The 19539-nt window shown below is 38.6% G+C and overlaps 1 protein-coding gene across 5 annotated transcripts in view; it reads left to right on the plus strand.

Moving 5' to 3' along the window:
- ATF6 (activating transcription factor 6) overlaps positions 1 to 19539 on the plus strand; it is a 281713-nt gene that overhangs the window by 189808 nt on the left and 72366 nt on the right. For 2 of the 5 annotated variants that reach the window (XM_074221840.1, XM_074221841.1), the window contains one exon: positions 6810 to 6991. In XM_074221840.1, the coding sequence (XP_074077941.1) occupies positions 6810 to 6991 (182 nt within the window). Of the gene's footprint in view, positions 1 to 6809; positions 15375 to 19539 lie in introns of those variants that run through there. The other 3 variants (XM_074221843.1, XM_074221844.1, XM_074221842.1) reach the window with 2 other exon arrangements.

Below are 19539 nucleotides of genomic sequence, written 5' to 3' on the forward strand. Positions count from 1 at the left end.
GTAAGTATAAGATAATTTTATCTTTGTGTCTAATGGTAGTCATCTCAAGGGTAGGAAGGGAAGGGAAAAACTTATATAACATATATATATATATATATATATATATATATATTTAAAAGGAATAGCAAATTGTACATAACAGAATGGCAGTTTCATGTGCAAAAATTAAAAAATATGGAAATTAAAAAAGGACTCTAAGGCACTCCCACAGCACTTTGATTGTCAGTCCCACCAAACTTATTTTGTAGAAGTGTTGCTAATTTGTTAACAGATCACAATGAATTTTTAGTCATCTACCAAATACAGAGCAGTCAAGTTATCTATTCAGAAAGGATTCCCTGAAATTAGGCTGAAAGTGCCCTACTCCTTTTGGATATTTTCTAGTAATGATGTCAATACTTTGACCCAAGGTGTTGTGACAGTTGGAAGAAGAGGACAAAGAAGCCACTTAAAATGTGGCCTCTGTCCAACCTGGATCCATCTCTGCTGTAGCTTAAAATCACATTGATGTTCTCATCACAGCTGACTCAGTTAAAAGTCCTAATTCAAAAGATTTACAGCTGGAAGAAGCTTTAGAGACTTCTCCGACTCTCATTTAAAGAAGAGGAAATCAAGATCTAGTGAGGTGACATCACCAAGTGCCCAAGGTCACACAGGTAGAAAGTAGTAAAAGCCAGGTCCCTTGGCCCCAAAGCCTCCCCTCTTCTCTCAGTGTTGTGGCTCCTCAGCTTTCCATCCCAGCTGTGGGTTGCTTATTGATATTTAGAGACCAGGGTCAGGGGAAACAGTTATCACCAAGCTTTAGCCATTCTGGGCACTTTTAATTTAATGACTTCTACAGGTGGCTTTGTTATATGAGAAGACTTAGTCTGATCTTAAACTGTCATCTGGATTCAGAATTAATCTAAGAAAGCAGTAAAAATTAGTACTATGTATTATATGTCTCTGATCCATGTGTTTTCCATTACACTGCTATTCTATGCTTTGGAACACACCAAAAAGAAGGAAAAACCAACAGCAGAAACTCATTTCAGTTGTGCTTAGGCGATGGGTGAGGGCAAGGAACCCCAGTTCTAAAAGAAAATGATTGACAAGGTCCCTTGAAATCTGAGCTCAGTCTCATATTCCCCCCAAAATAACAACTTATTAGCAAGTTGCCTTTGTTTCTTCCATCTTCTTATGTTTGAAAAAGAAAACCCCATGTTCCAGATAAATCAGCTAATTAGAAGACAAATTTAATTCTTTAAAAAATAAAGCAAATCAGCTGATAGATATTATAGAAGTCCAAGAATTAGAGAATCTGGTTAGGTTCACATTTCTGTTACATGAGGAAAAATTTAGTGATGGTCTTCGAGGACAAGTAGGGTTAACTGAAATACAGTAGTATCCAGCTGTTCTCCATTTCCATTGACAATGAAACAGAAGGGAATTGACAAATAATAATTAAGATAAAAGTTAGGCTATGTTACCCGTTTAAAGAAGTAGAAATGCCTCTTCTGTAGATTTTTAGCAATAACATAAATCATCTGCCTGGGATGGTCTAGGGCTGGGGTCCTGGATTAGATTATTTCTCTCAAGACTTGAACAAGCCTTATGACTTTATTCTGTGGTAAACAACACTTGCTTAACTTATTTAGGTGGCTTAAACTCAATGTTTATATTTCTCAAAGTATAATGGGAATAGCATATATGTCATAAAAGGAGGGGAGATGGGGAGAAGAAAATAGAGCTTCCTTGCTTTCTTCTGACGTTTTGTATGCCATGAAACACTTGGACTTATCTACATTTGATCCTTCAATCTCACTACATGACCACTCCCATCTTTTTCATACTACCACTAAGTAAATCATTTACAATGGCCAGTTCTCAGTTCAGTGGATTGCACTGAAGTAACTAAGGGTAAAAACAACTTTATTTATACTACAGTTTTTCCTCTAGATTTGTAATGATGGCCATAAAATTTTTAGAAGAAAGGAGAAAGGATAGTTAGGAAAAAAACATTTTTTCAAATTTACCACCATTATCTCAAGAAAATTCAAGTTAATCAAAATCTAAACTAATTTTACTTGACCTTGCTAAAGAGTAATATTATTAGCAATTGTTGTTCTTGTTTCTAATATCAAAAATGCTGCCATAAAAGCATAAGAGGGAATCTGAGATGCCACCTTAATAGCCAGTATTCTTTTTGCTTCACTCATCTTGTAGAATTGATATTTTTACTATTTGTAATTATAATTCAGGAGAGTAGTAGACCCAGGGAGATATGGACTGATAAACTAACTACCTAGATCCAAGAAGCAAAGCCATGTTGGAAGTAATTAGGTCATCCCAACCTAGTCTCAGACTTCAGTCCTGGAGGGGTAGGAGAGTTGTAATTTTTGAATTATATTTCATTTTTTTCAGTTAGTAAAAATCTGCCTTCTCACCCTCCCACTCCCCAAACCTCCACTCTTGAGAACACTTGAGAAAACTTGTTTTCTCATTCTTCACTCTGAATCTTTTATTCTCTACCAGAAGGTGGGGGTTTTTAATTGTTAGTCCTCTGAAATCAAGTTTGAGCATTAGATTGATAAGAGTTCTTAATTATTTCATGGTTGTTTGTCTTAACCATATTTCTGTCATTTTAAAAGTATTCTCATTGTTCTATTCACTTCATTCTGTATCAGTTCTTGCAAGTCTTAGCAAGTTTCTCTGAAACCATCCCCTTCATCATTTCTTACCATGCAAAAATATTCTACTACATACCTCATCCATTCTGCAACTTAGGAGCACCCCTTCTGATTCCAGTTCATTGCCACTTCAAAATAATTATAAATATCCTTGTACATTCTTAGAATTTGTTTTGCTTAGTTCTAATCCCTCTCATTTAGTTTCTCCTTCCCTTTTTCTGCTTCCCTTCTTATTTCTCTATTTGAATGAAACTGTACCTAACTGTGCATATGTATTTTTCCTTAATTTAACCAGTTGAGATGAGAATGAGGTTCACTGTTCTTTTCATGCCCTCCCATGTTTGTTTGAATGTCTTCTTGTGCAACCTAATTATGTGAAATAATTTTCTCTAATCTTATTTTCACTTCCACTCTTCCCCAGTGTATTCCTCTTCCCCTTTCTTTCCATTTTTCTCTTAAGATCATTAAGACAAAGCAGAACTACTCCTTAGACTTTGCCTAATTTGACTTCCACTATGAGTCCTGATGATGATAGAATTCAAAGGGGCTACTGTATCACCTTATATATGAATGTGAGCAATTGATCTTTACCTAGTCCTTATGGTTATATACATTTACCTTTTTGGTTTCTTTTAACTTCAGTGTTTGATCTTCATTGTTTCTCCACAGCTCTGGTCTTTTTCATCAGGAATACTTAAAAGTCCTCTTTTCCACTGTAGGACTGTACTCAGTTTTACTTGGTAAATTATTCTTGTGATTGGGATCTCATATCCTTTATCTTCTGGAATATAATATTCTAAGATCTCTACGCCTTTTTAGTGATGGAAGCTAAATTACATGTGTTCCTCCATACTTGAATTCGCTGATTCGGGCTGCTTGTATTTTTTTCCTTGACTTGGAAGCCCTGGATTTTGGCTATGATGTTGCTAGGAGGTTGTTTGTTTTTTTTTCAGGAGGTGACTGAATTCTTTCTGTTTTCACTTTACCTTCTGGTTCTAAGAGATCTAGTCAGTTTTACTTCTAAGAATGCTTGAAATGTGATGTCTTGGACTGGAGCTCTTTGTTCATGCTTTTCAGATAGATTTATTTTCTAAGTCACTTATTTTTGCTATAAGAACTTATATTTCCTCCATTTTTTAGCCTTTTGATTGTTTTATTATTTCTTGTCTCATGGAGTCATTGATGTCTATTTGGTCCATTTTGATTTTCAGGGAATCTGTTGGCTTGGACAAGTTTTTGTATCTCTCATGCCAATCAGTTCCTTTACAATTCCTTTTTCTGTAGCTTTCATTTCTTTTCTAATTTTTTTCTTAAGCGCTTTCATTTCGTTTATAAAATCATTTTTAGATTTAAAATTCTAACTTCATTTCTTCCAGGAATTCTGGTTGAGTTTGTGCCCAAGTCATGTTTTACTCTGAGGCATTGCTTATAAGGGTCTTGGAGTCATTCTTTGTTCCTGCTTTTGTGTCTTGAACATCCCTAGCACCATTGTAGCTTATTATGGTAGCTTTCTTTTGTTTATTCATTCTTCCAATCTGTTTTCTGACTTTGGACTTTATGTTAGGGCTTGATTCTGGAATGCTTCTGGAAGGAAGGTCTGGGATGGTTCTGTGGCTGCTTTTTTGGATGGTTTTTAGTGTTGTTTATTCCCAGAACCTCAAGGACAGTCTGGAGACCTGCAAGTTTTCCATGCTCCTAAAATAGTCTGATCCAGGGCAAAATATGATTGCTCTCCTGTTCTGAGTGCTGCAGGTTCCCAACCTGAGTCCTTGATTAAACCACAGTGGAATCCATTGGACTCATTCCTGTTAACCTGCTGGGAGCTTCTCCTAGCTCTGAGTGGCAGTCTGGGAGTCCTCCCCTCAGAGGCTGCAGGCTGAGCTAGCCATGGGCCAAGACCCTACTCAGCCCCCATGAGCCGAACCACAGCTCTGTGCACCCTTCTGAACGTTCTTCTTTCTCAGTCCACCCAGGCCCTCTCTAGCACTGGTTCCCTTCTCAGTTTACCTTGGATCTGTGAGCTAGACTCAGGTAGCACTGGCCCTTCAGTGCAGATCTGGTGGTGCCCAGTATCTGAGAAATCCTCATGTAGGAGTACTTCCCAAGCAGCATGCTGCAGGCTCAGCTCCATCCTTGATGTCCACAGACCTTCCTGGTGTCTCCCTAGGCCTAACTGAGCCAGACAAAAGAGTCATTATAACTTTTTAGGATTTCCCCATCAGGATTCAGTCCACTCCATTTTCTAGGACTGGTTGGAAGAGTTGTGTGGACAGGAGCTTGACTACCATGTTTAATGCTGCTTTGCTATTTTTGGCTCCCAATCACAAGTTTTTTGTTTGTTTGTTTGTTTGTTTTGGCAAGGCAATGGGGTTAAGTGACTTGCCCAAGGTCACACAGCTAGCCAATTCTTAAGTTTCTGGGGTCAGATTTGAACCGACTCCAGGGCCTGTCATCTATCCATTGCACCACCTAGCTGTTCTTTTCATACACTCTTAAATTTCAGCCAAAATAATGACAAAAAACACAGATAACTATAATAACTGCAGAATTACATAGCCCTTACAGAGGGGCAAAGAAAAGTCTTGTAAGAAATTGAAGAGGAAAGATTATTACTGATGAAAGAGAACAGGGAAGGCTTCATGGAGAAAATGAATTGGGTTTTTTTGGGTAGAGAGAAGTTAGTGAAGAAGGGGAAGGGATGTTCTACCAGACATTATACTGAGAAACAGTGCTCAGAGTGCAGATTGTGCTCAGAGGACAGAAGGCAGTTGTGCTCTGTTTGAGTGTGGTGTATGTGTAAAGAACACATAAAGAACAGATGCCTGGAAAGGTCCAGCTTAGGGAAGGTTTTGAATGTCAGGTGAAGGATATTAGCTTTTATTTCATACAAAGTAGGAAGTTACTGAATACTAATAATTAAGCTGATAACTCAGATATCTATAAAGCTTTTCAGATTTACCAAGCATTATCATAATTCACAGGGATAGGCAGTACAGATAGTGTTGCTCTAAAAGAAAACGAATGTCGGTGGCTAACTTTAGTCAGAACCAAGCTGGGACTGATAAGGGGCTCTTCGCTGAGGGATGGGAGACAAAGAAAGGCATAAGATGGTTTCTGCCCTGGGGCGGCTAGGTGGTGTAGTGGGTAAAGCACTGGCCTTGGAGTCAGGAGGACCTGGGTTCAAATCAGGTCTCAGACACTTAATAATTGCCTAGCTGTGTGGCCTTGGGCAAGCTACTTAACCCTTAAACAAACAAACAAACAAACAAACAAAAAACTAGATGGTTTCTGACCTCCTGGAGCTCACCAGCTAAAGGTGGAAGGGAAGTTAGCCAGCCTGGGGGCAAGAAGAAGTCCTCTCACTGGTGGGTGATTCTAGATAGTTTTCATACTGCAGGATGATGACTTTCTGGGGATGATGAATCCAGGAGGTCAGCTGAATGAGAAGTAATGAGATGAATCCCCAAATGACCTCCTTAAGTAGGAGAGGATTAGGGAGGAACTCTTCAGTGTCTCCCAAAGTCCTCTACTATCAGAAGAATGCTTCTAGCACCCAGAGGGCACTGAGGAAGCATATTGAAGCCAGGAGGTCAGCTCAGTTGGGAAATGTCATCCCAAAGCCAGTATTTTTTTCTTTAATACCATTCTATCTCCTGATTATAGTGATATCTAGAACAGAAGCATTGCCTATTAAATTTGACTGTAGTGCTGTCCCTTAATTGTGCCAGTATATAGAAACTGAAATCATAAAGTGGTTATGAGTTGTACCTGTGGTGGCATATTAGGGATGAGGCTGAATTTCAATAGCTGGTAAAATTCTTCCTTACCCATAAGGGTATATCTTACAAGTATTTCTCTTTTCAGTTCATTAATATCCTTGATGCTATAAACCAGGGCTGTCCAAAATGCAGCCCATGACCACATGTGGCCATCAGGGTGATTTTATGCAGCCTGCCTGTGGATTTACTAAATGCTTTAGTAAATGAAGTTGAGCTACTGCAGGGCTCTCAGTAAAATGGCAAATCAAAGTATATTGTCTATTATTTCAGTTAAAAAACTTTTAAAATAAAGTTGGATAGCCCTGCTATAAACTCATCATAAAATTACAGTTTCAATAACTGTCTTCATTCTTTCCTGCAGAGAATGTAATCAATGGGCAAGACTATGAAGTGATGATGCAAATTGACTGTGAAGTGATGGACACCAGAATCCTCCATATCAAGAGTTCTGCTGTTCCTCCCTACCTCCGAGATCATCAGAGGAATCAAACCAGCAGCTACTTTGGCTCTCCACCAGCTGCCCCAGAGGCAACAGCCCATGTGGTCAGTGCCATCACCGAATCCTTGCAGTAGGCAGCCATGTGCCTCTTGCCAGACTAATACAGCTCTGAGTCTAGGACTCAGCCAGCCTAGATTGGTGATGGGTTGTATGTCAGACAAGTGTCTCTTGCCTCCATCTTTTCGACAGGCAATTTAGTATTGTTCGGTAATATAAATCAGAGTCCACCAACGGCACTGTTAGAGGGAGTAAAGGAGGAACACCAATGTTTTCCAACAGTCTTACTATTTTCATACATAGAGGTTTTTTCTCAAATAGACGACACTGGCAAAATTTCTCAAAAGGCAGCCTCAATCTGTGGGTCCTCCAAGACTACCCTTCAGAAATATTCTTTACTTTGTGAATTGTTCCCATCATTCAGTCTTTACCTTGTGTTTTAAAGATAATCTCCTTTCACATCAGTTTCCTCTACCAAACCTCCCAGAGGCGGGCTCAACAGGTGTTGTAGTTTCACACTATCTACACATGATGTGGCAAAGTGATTTTTATTTAAAGCACAAACCTTGGGGGCCAGAATGTTCAGGCAGACCTAATTTTTTCATTTCTCATTATGAAACTGCCTCTTCTTGGGCAGGGTAGTTATCCAGATGACAGGTCTCAAAACCCAGTAGCTCAAAGTGCTCTGCTCCTACTAAATTGTATGGAAAGCACTCAAAACAAGCCAGCTTTGAACCACAGCTCAAGGTTAAGTGGAAGAGTCTTCAACTGGTGAAACTTGACCTTCATAGAATTGATTTTTGCATCTCCCATCCACCTCTTAATAAGCCTGATGCTATGCTTAAAAGCCATCTGATGCTGCATGGGTGATAGGGTGGGGAACATAGAAAACATGTTGATTGAAGGGGATGAAATTTCTGTCATCTCACTAATAATTTACAAATGAAAGAAGTCCAGGAAAATTTAATGTGGAGAATGGAGAAAGAAATAGCTAAAGTAATAAAACCAGTTGTTAAAGCTGTGAAAATACTGTGGGGCACTGTTTGAAATAAAGACTTAGCTTTCATATTGCTTCATTAAATTAATTCACAGGGAATGTTTGCATGTGCTCTGGTCTCTTCGATGATATCCTATACAGATCCTCAAGGCCTGCTGAAAAATACCTCATTGTATTTATTGATGAGGGATGGGGGTAGGGGTGGGGGGGTTCCAGCTATTCTTCTGATACCAGATTCTACTGATAAGTATCTGTGTGGCTTATGCTTTGGCACGCCAGAAGCTGTTTCTTCTGAAAACTAATAAATTGTTTGCTCATTTCAGGAAAAGCCGATATACTTGCCAGGGAAGTCCAGTTTCCAAATGTAGCACCAGTTTCCATATTCACCATGGATGAGGCCATGACAGAACTAGGATTTTTTACTTCCTTAAAAATGATGACTGTTTTCACTTGCATTCCACTTGAACCCATAGTCCTACAAATCTTGATGGAAAGGATCAGGGTGCCTCCCAGACCATGTAGATTTGTTTTTATTGGACACATATTTATGATTCCAATTACTTAAAACAGTTATCTTCCTCTGGCCTTTCTTATGGCATGTTCTAAACCCTTCATAAACCTCATCATAAATAAAACATTTGCTGACTCAGATTCAGTTTTTCTTTGTTAGATTTTATCCCATTCTGCTTAGGCCATCCCAGTACATTCTTCCTTCTTGCATGGAGAGGAAAAGCAAAAATTTCATCAGTCTTTAATGCTTATTTTTCTATTTGTGGCATTATCTTCATACTTGTGAAATTGGGTTCAACTCAACATTTTGAACTCTTACTAATATTTGTAACCCTCTGCAAAGCAAGGCCTCTCTCTAAGCAAATGTCATTCCTCTGAAGTTAGATGATCACTATGGGAAATCAACCTGACTTCCCTGAAAAAGAAATACATGTACCAAGAAGGAATTTTAAGACTCTCAGGGATAATTAATTTTTCTATTTCTTTTATCCCAAACCACTTTAAATCAGTATAGTCCAGTCTCTTACTGAATACTCTTTCAGTCTCTTTGTATGTTTATCAGGCAGATAAATATGAAAACTCCCTATGTATGCCTTGCTGAATACTGTATACTTTGATGATAGGAGGAAGCATAAGCTATAAATCTGAAATTTTAGATTGGTCAATCAAGAAAACTTTTCTAGCATATCTCCTTTAGGTCCTTCATGTGAATTCAGATTGTCTCTGGTTTTGATTACTATGTTGGTGGTGGATTAGAAATTCCCACACTGTAATTCTCTGAAGGATTTGAAGTTAGATAACTCTTATCAGTTTTTATAAAAGAGCATTTCATGCTCTGAGCAGTCTGAACAGGACCTACCTGAATCTTCCATTTCTTTGCACTGATTTCTAAACTCCCTTCAAGAAGAAACCATTTATCAGATGTACTTTATTTTCTGACATGAAGCTATGATTTATCCACTTTCTTGGGGTTGCTGTAGCAGTTCATCACCTGAGCCCTAACCTGGGTGGTTCATCTGTAGGAATCAGCCACAACTCTGGCAAGAAGGTGATGGCCTTGTAGGTAGGGAGTTCTGAATACATATAGTGTGCAAATTACTCACAATGGTAGAAGGACCACAGTACTATCTCTCAGTCTCTCTATTAGCCTTATTATCTTCAGCCCTGCATGAAGTGAACCCTGCTAGATGAATTCATGAGTCCACAGCATGACTGCTGAAAATATACACCCCAAAACTTGGAATTGGAAAAATGATATTCAGATTATCCCAGATCTCTTCACCCCTTTCTCAAACTACTTATGTCCTGTAAGACAGTGGTTTTGATTTGAATGTTTGTATGACTTTATGAGACAAAATGACTGGCACTAGTTTGTGTTCAGGAAATGAAAAATAACTATGTAAGTGAATGAAACCAGACTCCAGCATCACTATTTGAGCATTACGGCAGGAGTGTGTGCAATGTTATTTTTTTTTCAAGTTCTTTTCTTGCATTTTCAAAGGCCTTCTTGAGAGATACACAGACCCGACTTGTGTGACCTTGCTATATGTCTCTCAGCCAAGAGTACTTCACTGGTTGGCAATGGAAGCAGACAATGGAAACTTTGAAGTGAAGGATTTCTCTGCACAGTTTAGACTGAATAAAAGTAAACCAGATGTTCCATCACACTGAGGGCTGAATCAGGTGATGAAGGGACTTTGAGCAGTTTCTCCCATGACTGGGTTAATGTATTCAGCATCAGGTCTGGAAATGTCTCTGCTGTGTTTAAAAGTGCATACGTGTCCAACTCAAGGTAGCATCTTAGTTTTAAATAGCTTCTTTCCCAAGCTAGTAGTTTGAAAAAGGATCAGTCCTTTCTCAGTAGACAGATTATTTGTTCAAGTGTTTGCATTCTGAAAAGTTGTTTTGTAGAATCAAGGGAGGGAGGGAGGGGTAAGGTCTCTTTAATTGCAGTGAAAATTCTGTAGGGATTCCAGAACTTGTAGAACATCATCTGCTGTCTTTTAAAAGTGATTACTACCAGATCCACCCTCCACTGTCATGCTTCATTTTTCACTTTAGCAAAAAATATAAAAGGTGTTTGAAATAAAATGCAACAATATTGAGTCATCCTTTGGTGTTCAAAACAAAAATGACTTGGAAACAGGCAAGGAACTTTGGGTCCAGGCTGATTTTTGGTGTATTTTATTAGAGACACACTGTCATTAAAAAATGGTATTGTTGACTCCTCCTCCCCTGTACATGCATACCTATAAGCAAAGGGTGGGAATCTGTTGTTTTTAAACCCCTTTTTCTATGATAGTTAAGGTCATTAAAACTAGATTTGTGTCATTCTTCCCTTGCATGCCATTTTCTGATTCCTATTTCTGTTCTAAATGGATATGATGAAAATTGATCAGCGTCTGCCAATGTTAACCAGACCCATACTCTATGTTTGACCTTCCCAGCATGATACAGAAAAGAGTTTTCAACTAATTCCCAACAGTTACTTACTATGCCAAGAGATCTCTCTATAGCTAAATTTGGAAGTTTATATCTAATTTTGGCAGTGGAGTGAAGGAAGCAGTGTACAGATGGAGTACCCCTTTCTGTATAGTTGTTATTAAACTTTTCAGTAAATTATCCATTCTTTCTGACTTGTTGCTGAACTGACATCATGCTACAACATTTAACTCCTTGTTAGCCCCCTGTTTTGCTGCCTTTACCGTAGATGACCTGTAGCATGTTTACCTAATATAGACTTAACATTGGGCAACAAGGAGGATTGAGACTACCCTTTGTCTCAGCCCCAGTATTGTTTTGCTTAACAAAAATTAGAGTAGGGCAAAAACATTTGCTGTTATGGAGGCCAAGTGTAGCTTTTGCTTAAAAAGCATGAAGGAAGTGATTAGAGATGGAGACATCTGAGAGAGACTGGAGTTTCAACCTCTAATTGCCAAAGAAGGGGGAAAAAATCTCAGGGTTTGGGGTTTTGTTTATTAGTTTTGTTTTAAACACAATTTCAAGGGAATAAGGGTTGATGCTGCCATATCCTAAGAGAAGTGTGTATTGCAAATTATTTGGGGTGAAATGATTTTGTGTGATCCTGTCAACCACCATGTCAGCTAGCAAGAATAGTCCCATCCATTTCTGAAGGGAATAACACAACTATCTCATGGTAGTTCATCTTTATATATAATGCATATGTTGTGTCTGAGATCTGTCAAATTAGCAAATACTTGCTCGCCATCTAATGGTTTGTTTATTTAGCATTCATACCACAAAAAAAGTTTGTTTTGTATGTGTGTTTTTTAAGAAAAGTAGATTTAAGATTAGAAAAGTAAATGTAACATTTATCACTTTTGGCTAGATTCCCCAATGATGACAGTGGCTGTCAGTTAAATAAAACATTTGAGTAAGAGTAGAAGTGTCAGCGCAGAGATAACCTGGTAATTTATTGGTTTGGGTAGATATTATTCACGTGATCCTCTCTAGATTTAATTTAACTTTTCAGAATTTACTCCACTTCTAGCAACTGAGCCTGATTTTTAAAAGGTATTTGAATCATTTTCCTGATGAGAAATAAACCTGTTTGTATTTTTCCTAAATATTTGCTAATATTACCCATGATAAAATTATGAATTTAAAGTTTCCCCATAGTGTTTGTGTAGAATGAAATCAAACAATGGATCTCCCATAGTTGGAAACTACTGTGCAATCTTGAATATAGGAATGTTGATTGCTTCTTCTCATCCCATTGGCAGCTTCAGTTGGCCTAGATCCAGTTGTTTCATCTGGCTATCTTGAATTTCCCAGTCGAGGAGATGAACCTCTTCCTGGGAAAGATACCTGAGAGTTTGTAAGAGAGGTTGTTTCACTGGGATCTTATCTTTATGATCATACCCACTCGTGTAGAATTAATAATTTGCATTAAAATTAGGGCAGGGGAAAAAGAAGATAACCATTTTCTTCTTTGACATTTATGTGAAATGGCAATTCACAAGGAAACAAGTGATAAATAACATGTATTTAATGCTTTCCAACAAGTCTTTATAATGCTGTACCTGTTCTTTGTTTGAAATAAAGAATTTTTAACTTTCATGTTTATTTTTCATCTTTATATATAAATAAGTGGAGGATTCAAAATAAAGAAATATTTAGCATTAAGTGGTTAGAAATAAAAAGAAATGTGAGATGATTTTGTGGCCTGTTGCTATTTAGATTAAACTTTTTTTCCTGGTTAAGTAATTTTCCATTTTGAGGCCCAGTTAGGTTGGAATGCTATTTTATCAAAAATGGAAAATTATACAAAGACCAAGGGTCAAAGGTTGCCTGTGGAACTAAGGGCAGGACTAGGGAGCGGGTCTACAGCCTGGGTGGGAGTGACTACCTCCGGAACATGTGGGCCTGACATGTGGGCCAAAGCAGTGGCTAGGCCGCCCTCAATCTCCTGATTCCCAGCAGTAAGTATGTGAAGCTGAAAAGGGAGTGGGGAGTTCAATCGCTACAAACCCATACTGAGTAGTACACCATGCCCAAATCTTTGTTCAGTGACCCCATGCTGTTGCTCATAAACTGATCCCCCGTTACATGTTATGCCAATTATTAATAGGGATGATTTCTGAGGGTAGAGAAATCTTCAATACCTGATTGGTGTTTGTTGAATTAAATTAATGACATATTTGATAAAATAATGACTTTAACAAAGGAGTTTGTTGGGGGAAAAACTATTTGAATGATGTTCACTGATTCTCATATAGCCCATCTTCCCTTGGAATAGGGAAAGAATTCTAGTCAGTGGAAGAAGCTAGACCACATAGGGTCAAAGAAGTTCTTAATAGACCTTGAGGTTGGTAAGGTCATGCTCTCGACCAAGCCATGCTTTTGTCATCTCCACAGAACACTTTTACACAATTTGTAGTTGGCCCTAAGGCATAAAATGACGCATTCCATCCCATTAGCTCTGGTTTTATTTCAGTACTATGATTTCTGGCTCGGTGAGGGAGTCACGTATGGTAGAACTGTGTATTGCCTACTCCAAGTCTCAAAAATCTCAAGAAGACAATGCAGCAGAAATGGCACCTCCCAGGCCTGTTCAGGATTATTACCATCTAGCCAAGTTCTTCCCATCGATGCCCTAACACAGTCTCCAGGACCCAAGGAAAATTTGGAGTATGTTCATCATCATCATCGCCTTAATTTAGGCCACATGAACAGGCAGAGGCTAAAATCTTTAGCCTCTTTTTTTTTTAGGTTTTTTTGCAAGGCAGATGGGGTTAAGTGGCTTGCCCAAGGCCACACAGCTAGGTAATTATTAAGTGTCTGAGACCAGATTTGAACCCAGGTACTCCTGACTCCAAGGCCGGTGCTTTATCCACTATGTCACCTAGCTGCCCCTAGCCTCTTCTTAAAAAAAAAAAGAAAAAACTGCACTGGCAGATGTGATTGTTGAGCCTTTGTCAGTGATATATAAAAAATGGCAGATGGGAAAGATACTACAAGAAAGGAGAAGGGCAATCATTGTCATTTTTTTTAAAAGGCAAGAGAACAGGTTACACAGGTTAATGATTTCAATTTCAATTCCTGGGGGAAAAAAAGGGTCATTAAAGAAGTCAGTGAAAGAGAAGTGATGATTACAAATAGGTCTTCAGTCTAAGTGATGCTATATTAACCCTATTTCCTTTTTTGACAAGATCATTCAACTTGTAGATGAGAAAAATGCTGTGAATAGAGCTTAATTAGATTTTAGAGAACTAATGGCATCAGGAGGGTGATAATTTGTGGATGAATCAAATTAAAATTGAGGCAGAGTGGTGCAAAGTCAACAGCTTCCCTCTCTCCTCCATAGTAGTCAGATACCAGTGGCAAGACATAAGTCAAGATAACTGGTGATGGCTCCTGTAGAGGGGATCGATATGGATTAGGTGATAGTGAAATCAACTGGATTTAATTCAAATCCAGATTGAATGACTGGACTCAAAGAGTGGCTCATTGTCAACATAGCAAGTCTCTCATAGAGTATGCAGAGACCTGTGCTTAATCCTGTGCTATTTAGCATTTTTGTCAGTAACTTGAATGACACATGGATGGAAGCTCATCAAATTTGTAGACTGCAAAACAGAGAGCTAAAATACTGTATGATCAAGTCAGCTAATGAAAATTTTGACAGAATAGGGTCAATTGAAGTCTAGGGGATCTGCCCATAAGCTAAGTATATTTTCAGCATCTTAAAGTTTTATTGTATTTTAAAATGTAAAAGCCAGTCTTAATTCACTGAATGTATCTCTGGATTGAGGTTTGTTTACCCCTGGACTAGAGCATTGAGCTGAAAATTCAATAGATAAATGGAGTCTTGCATTTGAGGACGAAGTCAACTTCACAAGTACAATGTGGAAGATGTATGAATGGGCTGAAAAAGATCTGAGTGTTCTAGGAGACCAAAGGTTCACTACATCAGCAGTGTGATGTGGGAGGGAAAAAAGCTAATGCAGTTTTGGCTACATTAAGAAGGTCAAAGCTTCCAGGAATACAAAGATGATAGTCCTACCCACTCTACCTTTGTCGGCCCTTATCTGGAACATCTTGTTCAATCCTGGGCAAAGTAGTTTAAGAAAGATATAGAGAAGATGAAGAGTCTCCAGAGCAGGGTAACCAGGATCTTAATGGACATGGGAATCACTTGAAAGAAGTGGGCATAGACAAAAGAAGACTAAAGGTGTCTGTAAATATTTTAAGGGGTGCCATATAATAAAGGGAATTAGACTTGTTCTGTTTGTCCTCAAAGGACAGAAGGAGGAGTGACGGGTAGAAGTTGTTGCAAGGTATGTTTCGATATGGGAACAGGTGTCCAAAAGGAGAATGGACTAACTTGAGGTGCTGAGCCCTTTCCTCAAAGGTCTTGACTGAAATGGCAAATGAAAAAAGGAGAGTAATATGCAATAATCCTGGAGAGGTTGATGGGTGTCAGACTGTGGAAGCCATTCAGCTTTAACTTTTTCTAAGCACTTACTCTGGACAGTGAACTATTAGATAAGACATTATCACTTTGTTCATGGAACTCGAGTCTAGTTGAGGTAATATAGGACATGTGAATAACTTACATAAAATTGCAATTACTAAGTGAAGTTCAAGAGGAAAAAAGTTATTTTTTTTTATTTGAGGGGGGTTGCAAGCTCAGGGAAGGCTTTAAAGAGGAGATGATATTTGGCTGGGGCTTTAAAGGATGGGAAGAGTTCCAAGAGGGGGAGATTACAAGAGGTCCTTTGAAGCATAAGCCAATAGCAAGGGTGCAAAGGCAATGGTGGAAGAAGACAGGGATTCTGAGAGGCAGCAGTATCTAACTCTGGAGCCTCACAATCTAGGCTTTTGAAGTCTGGCATCCTAGGGGACTCCATATCTGTAGCCACTATAGCAAAGGAAAGCCTTTCAGTAATGGTAGGAGTTAGCCTTATCTGTTAGACACCTACCTGGCTCAAAATCCATTTTCCTCGGTTCCTGTCAGAACCATAACTTGGGTGGGGTGACTGGGACTTTGCCACAGGGAACAGAACTGAGAAAGGATCACAAACACATTTCTTCAGTACAGAAACAACAAAAACTATCTAAGTCGCAAGAAAAGAATAGTTAAAATAGGAAACTAAGGTCATTTCCAACTCTTTGTGACCCTATCTGGGGTCGTTTACCTTTTTCTTCTCTAGTTCTTATTACAGATGAGAAAATGAGGCAGAGTTAAGTGACTCGTCCAGTCACACAGCTAGCAAGGGTCTGCAGCTGGATTTGAACTCAGGACAATGAGTCTTCTTAACCCCAAGTCTAGTACTCTATCCACATGCTATCTTGAGGGTGTTTCATGCCATTGTGATTTGTGTCACCTGTTTTCCAAAATGCAAGTTACATGCTTATCCTCAGTAGAAGACACTTCACAATTGTATCTGATATTGAACTAATACAGAATGATATCCTATCCAGGACACCCAAAAGAACCTATGTCTTTAACGACTACGGAATCTACCAATTTGCTTCCACAGCCCTGACAAGCCCATGCTGATCTCTAGCTCAGTGGGGCATTATTTGGCTTTAACCTTTATATTTCTTCAGGTCAGAAGGATCAAATTCAGTGTCCAGCATCAGTGAATAACCTGACCCTAGAAGTCCAGAGTTGAGAGAAAACCCACGGACAAGAGAAAAATGCATTTATAAAATTAGACCAGCTCAGTGGATTAGATAATAGCTGGGATAGAAGGGGGTTGGGAGCAAGGAAAAGTGTTGGAGACGCTCACAGCAATGATGTCATACATTCCTTTGAGATGTTAAAACTGGGAAAGTGTATGAAAATAGCCAAGGAGATGGAACTTTCCATGCAAGGATCCATTCCTGGAAGGGAAGAGAGGGAAAGAAAGACAAGGAGATGGGTCTGGTGTGCAGAGGATGAAAGAAAGGGAACCCAAGTCTGTGGCTCCTGGACCTAACAGAAGCTGGAAAAAAATCAGAAAATTCGAAGACAGAAGGTGTTTCTGTCAGTCCATCAATCAATAAACATTTATTATGTTTATTGTGCTGGAGATATAGAAAGAGGCAAAAGACAGTCTCTGCTCTCAAGGAGCTTAACTCTAATGAAGGAGACACTATGCAAAGAAATATATATACAAAGCAAGTTACATATAGGATAAATAAGAAATGATTAAAATAAAGAAAGCACTGCAGTTAGGAAGAATTGTGGGAGGCTTCCTATAGAAAGGGCTATTTTAGTTGGGACTTAAAAGAAGCCAGAGTGTGAAGGAAGGAGAACATTGCAATAACTTTGCAATAACATTGCAATAACTTTTTTCCACTTGAACTTCACTTAGTAATTGCAATTTTATATAATAGTTATTCACGTGTTCTGTATTACCTCAACTAGACTTGAGTTCCATGAACAAAGTGATAATGTCTTATCTAATAGTTCACCGTCCAGAGTAAGTGCTTAGAAGTGCTTAGAAAATACCCAGAGCTGAGAGATAAACTGTCTTGTTTGTGAAACAGCCAGGAGTCAGGAGGCCAGTGTCACTGAATTGAAGAGTAAGCATTAGAGTAAGGTGGGAGCAGACTAGAAAGGTGGGAAGGGGCTGAAGTATGAAGGGCTTTAAATGCTAAGAAGAATGTGTTGTATTTGATCCTGGAAGGTTGGGGAGCCACTGGATTTTGTTGAAGGGGGGCACGACATGATCAGACCTGAGCTTTAGGAAAATCACTTTAGGGGCTGAATGGTGGGTGAATTAAAATAGACATTATGGAAGGTAGATCCACCTACAGGCTATTGGAATAGTTCAGACTGAGATGATGAAGGCCTGCATGAAAGGGATGGCAAAGTTAGAAGAGAGAAGGGATCATACTCAAGAGAGGGTGCAAAGGCCAAATTGATGGGTTTGGGCAACAATTTAGATGTGGGGATTAAGATACAGGATGACTCTTATGAACCTGGGGAGGGGGGGACTGGCAGGATGGTGTCACCCTCTCTTTCCCACAAAGGGGCTCCAGCTCTGGACTTACATGGACTAGGTTCAATTCTATAAGGGGGTGGGAGAAGTAGAATGGACCCTAAAGGGAGGAGGAACAGGTTTTATTCTCTCTGACTCTGCCCCTTTCTCAGTCTAAAATTAGACCAGCTCAGTGGATTAAGTCTCATAAACAAAGCTTAGATATAATTTATGAGTCTGAGTTTCACACATAGCAGAGCAGTTCCATCTTGTAATCTATTAAAACTCAGTCCTTGATACAAGATTTTTATATTTAACAGGACTGTTGAGGATCAAATGAGCTAATATTTATATTTATAAAAAAGTACTTAGCTCATTGCCCTATACATAGGTACTATTTAAATGCTTATTCCCTTATGCTCAGGGTTCCCCCAAAGTGTATATAACAGAGTTTTCTAGAAAAGGTACTCAAAATACAATATCAACCATAAGTATCATAAATATCAGCTGTAGTTTATTGTTGTTGGGTCATTTCAGTCACATCTGACTCTTCATGATACCATTCAGGAGTTTCTTGGCAGAGTTACTGGAATGATTTGCCATTTCCTTCTCTAGTTCATTCTTACAGACAAAGATTTAGTGACCTGCCTGGTATCACACAGCTAGTACCTGAGTCCAGATTTGAACTCAGAGATGAACCTTCCTGATTCCAGACCTTGTGCTCTCTATTCACTATGGAACTATCCACATGCCCATCAGCTAAAGTACAGTGATTTATTTTTCTCATTATAGAAAATGCTTAAAACATTAATGACTCAAAAGCACATATTAACAAATATAGAAAAACATGAAACTCATTACACCCATTATATTCTCCCTGGAGAATAACTGAATTATTAACAACCACTTAACAGAGATGTCAAATTTACCTTGGGCCAACTCACATTCCAGATCTGCAAATCAGATTCTGTTGATTTGAAGTCTTCAAGAAGCTCCTTTTCCATCAAGGAGCAGATGCTCATATCTTTAATTCAGAGCTCAGCTATCCACAAGATAGGTGTTGGACACATCCATTTCTTTTTCTTTTCTTTTTTTTAGGTTGTATATGCACAAACATGTTAAATATATTTCCAAATTAGTCATGTTGTAAACAAATAAAAAAATGAGAAAGAAAACAAAATACAATTTTAAAAATGAAAGAAGTATTCTTTGGTCTGCGTTCAGACTCCACAATTCTTTCTATAGATGAGGAGTGTATTTTTCTTTACAAGTCTTTTAGAATTGTCTCCGATTACTGTATTGTTGAGAAGAACTAAGTCTATCACAACTGATCATCAAGGGGCGGCTAGATGGTGCAGTGGATAGAGCACTGGCCCTGGAGTCAGGAGTACTTGAGTTCAAATCCGGCCTCAGACACTTAATAATTACCTAGCTGTGTGGCCTTGGGCAAGCCACTTAACCCCATTTGCCTTGCAAAAAGCTAAAAAAAAAAATTGATCATCAAATAATATTGCTGTTAATGTGCACAATATTCTCCTGGTTCTGTTCACTTCACTCAGCATCAGTTCATGTAAGTCTTTCTAGGTTTTTCTGAAATCTTCCCGCTCATTATTTCTTATAGAACAATAGTATTCTATCACGTTCATCTACCATG

This window comes from Macrotis lagotis, chromosome 2 (assembly GCF_037893015.1).
Source record: "Macrotis lagotis isolate mMagLag1 chromosome 2, bilby.v1.9.chrom.fasta, whole genome shotgun sequence".
Classification (NCBI taxonomy): Eukaryota; Metazoa; Chordata; class Mammalia; order Peramelemorphia; family Peramelidae; genus Macrotis; species Macrotis lagotis.